This window comes from Vollenhovia emeryi, unplaced genomic scaffold (assembly GCF_000949405.1).
Source record: "Vollenhovia emeryi isolate VEMERY1.0 unplaced genomic scaffold, V.emery_V1.0 DF940847.1, whole genome shotgun sequence".
Taxonomy (NCBI): domain Eukaryota; kingdom Metazoa; phylum Arthropoda; class Insecta; order Hymenoptera; family Formicidae; genus Vollenhovia; species Vollenhovia emeryi.
The window spans coordinates 3,833-6,979 of NW_011965519.1; the positions used below are offsets into that span (position 1 = coordinate 3,833).

Genomic DNA, 3,147 nt, shown 5'->3' on the forward strand with positions numbered 1-3,147 from the left:
ATATATATATATATATATATGAAATGACTCGGGAAGACATCCCCAACAACATATTTAAAAATGAAGCAAATCGGAGAGGAGGCCCCTTTTATGCATAATTACCAAATTTTCTCATTAATGATCCTTAGAAAATGCCTACGCATTATTTGCATATCTAATGAATATTTTTTACAAGATGGATTTTCTCCCAATGCTATTGTTACAGCAAATGCTGCTGCAAATACGCCACAAGATGATAGGTCTGGCTGCTTTGTAACTCTTTCAAATATTACATTGTTCTCAGTCAGATTAGGATATCGCTTTTTGATGTAATTTCGTTCAAATGATGTTAGATCTTCATAAGAGTGTATTGCAAAGTATAAACTATCATATATATGTAGCCTAACACCATCATAATAAATACAGTGCCAGTGGTTTCTCGCTTGAGAACCACCAACAATCTGAACATCGGGAGTATAAATTGAATCAACCCATTTTAATTGAGTAATAAATAATACATCTACACGTTTAAATAAAGTGTTATTTTCAATTATTTTCATTATTTCATTTAAAGGTCTATCATCCAGCCATGAATTTTCTGTTAATACATTCTCTTCTACAGTTTCTGAGGGAGCATAAATATTTACTGTATTTATAAATTTATCAGGAAATGTTTTGCAATTAATTTTATTATATATGTTTTTTCTATGTTTTGAGAAAACCCCGAACCTACCTTCTAAAGTAGTCACTGATTTCACCTCTTTGAATTCATTTTCGTTGTTTAATATTATACATTCTTTATTATCGATTTTATATGTCTTATCATTATGTCCCGACATCTCATTGATTAAGTATTTTTTAGAATTGTTTATGTTTATGTTAATCGAACTATCTTTCTTGATTTTTTCGATACTTGATATTGGGGACTTGCTTTGCTCGTTTAATCCTATATAAATAGGTTTATGATCTGAGAAATAAGTTTCGTATACTCCAGCACTATAATTTATTATTTTCTCAGATATGAATATTACATCTATTTGCGTATTGAATCTTGTAGTTGATATTTGTGTGCAAATAGCACGTTTAAACTGTAATTTATTTAAATATTCTTCTAAAAATCCTCCCTCATTATATGAATCATAATTAAAATCACCAATTATAATCCTTTCCCAGCCTACAGAATAGCTTAAAATATTACTCAATTCTTCCTTAAACATATTTTTAGATACTGTTGGAGATTACTTATAACCGGTAATAATCTCCAGGTCATTTATGGTTTTAGTATCAAGTCAATATGACTTTGTTGTTCATTTATAATTTCATTTTTTTGTATATGTTTATTAATAATTGCGTTTAATTCATTTCTAGTGTAGCATATTATTCCTCTAGATTTACGTTTTTCGTAATTATCAGATCGGAAAATAATATTAAATCCTTCAATTCTCAAAATATCTGTTGATATCGTTTGTGTTTCCGCAAAAATTAACAAATCTGCCTGTTTGTACCATTTATCACAAGATATATTGATAAGATTTTTATTCAATGATCGTACATTCTGAAATATAATTTTCATTCGATTACCTTTTATAGTTTTTGAATATGACAATTTTAAACATTTCTCATCTTTTAGGCGTTTCATCTCAAGCCCCAAAGGATTTTCTGTCGATGGTTTTTTTGGAGGTGTAAAATTTCCAAGAATATATAAATCTGATAATTTTCTCACTCTGCTTAAAGCTACGTACATCATTGACCTCGTCATACGATTATTGTTTCTCAAATCTATACATACTGTTTCGTATGTTTGTCCTTGGCTTTTATGGATTGTTAAGGCTTCTGCAGGCGTGATTGGAAATTGTTTTCTTACAATTTGATACTCCATTCTTTCATTAACGTTCAATACCACAGTGACTGGTGATATAGGAACCAAATACATTTCAATGGAATTATTATTGATATAATTCACGTATGGTCTTCGTTGTCCATACCAATTCTATTATTATTGAAATCTAGCCATATTATAATCGGTTCTTCTGTACCTTGTTTAAACGTTATTTTCCTTAATATGCCACATGCTCCGTTAACTAATCCATCCTCAACATCTATATTAGTAACTACCATATATTTAATACCAATTTTTAGTAATAATTTGTAAGCCAAGCCACAACATTCTGTTCTTTTTTTATTTTTAATTGATGTAAGTAATTTGTTTCGCAACTTACTATTGACTTTTCCTAAAATTGTATCTTTTGCTTTATATTCATAAGCTGTGCCATCTTCGCGATCTATTTTTAATTTGTTATAATTATCAACTGAGCGATTATCAGTATATAATCTGATTGCATCTTTAGGGACGTATTCCTGTGTCGATTCTCTCGACTTGATTAAAGCAATATCCTTTTCAGACATTGTTCCTCTAGCAATGTTGTTAAGAGCTTCAATAAAACTTTTATCTTCCCTTTGTCTCATTATTTCTGTTAACTCAAAAAACTCAAATTGATTCCATAGAACATTTTCAGAAAATACGCTCAACTTGCACGATTTCGGACAGGAATAAATAGCAGTATCCATAACCGGTGGTAATTGATAAAGATCGCCAACCATAAGAACAGAAACTCCTCCAAAGCTTCTATCACGACCCATTATCTGTCTTAGTCTAGTATCTATTCGAGTAAACATTGTACTACCCACCATCGATATTTCATCTATAATTAACAACTTCAATTCAAATAATTTTTCTCGAATAGTATTTGCCACGTCGGCAGATAGTTCTGGCATTTGTCCGGCATACTGATTTATCGGTAATGCAAAAGCAGTGTGTAACGTTACGCCACCTATCAAAAATGCTGCTTTTCCTGAAGGTGCGCATATTAAAATTTTCACTGCATTGTTCTTTTCACCTGGTATATCCTCGAAATAATTTAATAATAAATTATAAATTGCGTTGATCAATGTGCTTTTTCCAACGCCCGCTGATCCGCTGATATACAATTTAATTGGCAAATTATCAGTTGCAAAACAATGTAAAATGTGCATTGCAATTTCTCTCTGTTTATCGTTTCATTTTTGAACAAGGGTAAATATTTACCCTTACATAGCACCCGCCAATCAACTTCCGTTTGACCTTGATGTTGACCTTGACCCCCAAGGAGGTCAAGGTCATTGCCCATT

General features: G+C 31.0%; 1 protein-coding gene across 1 annotated transcript; it reads right to left on the reverse strand.

Moving 5' to 3' along the window:
* Nucleotides 1–1,938: 1,938 nt before the first annotated feature.
* LOC105555706 (ATP-dependent DNA helicase PIF1-like) lies at nt 1,939–3,012 on the reverse strand. Its single transcript, XM_012002745.1, has one exon. It carries the CDS (start codon nt 3,010–3,012, stop codon nt 1,939–1,941), a length of 1,074 nt encoding a protein of 357 aa, XP_011858135.1.
* Nucleotides 3,013–3,147: the final 135 nt, after the last annotated feature.

Bases quoted from the DNA above. Each gene is read 5' to 3' on its own strand.
- LOC105555706 (XM_012002745.1), bottom strand. From the start codon at position 3,012: ATGCACATTTTACATTGTTTTGCAACTGATAATTTGCCAATTAAATTG.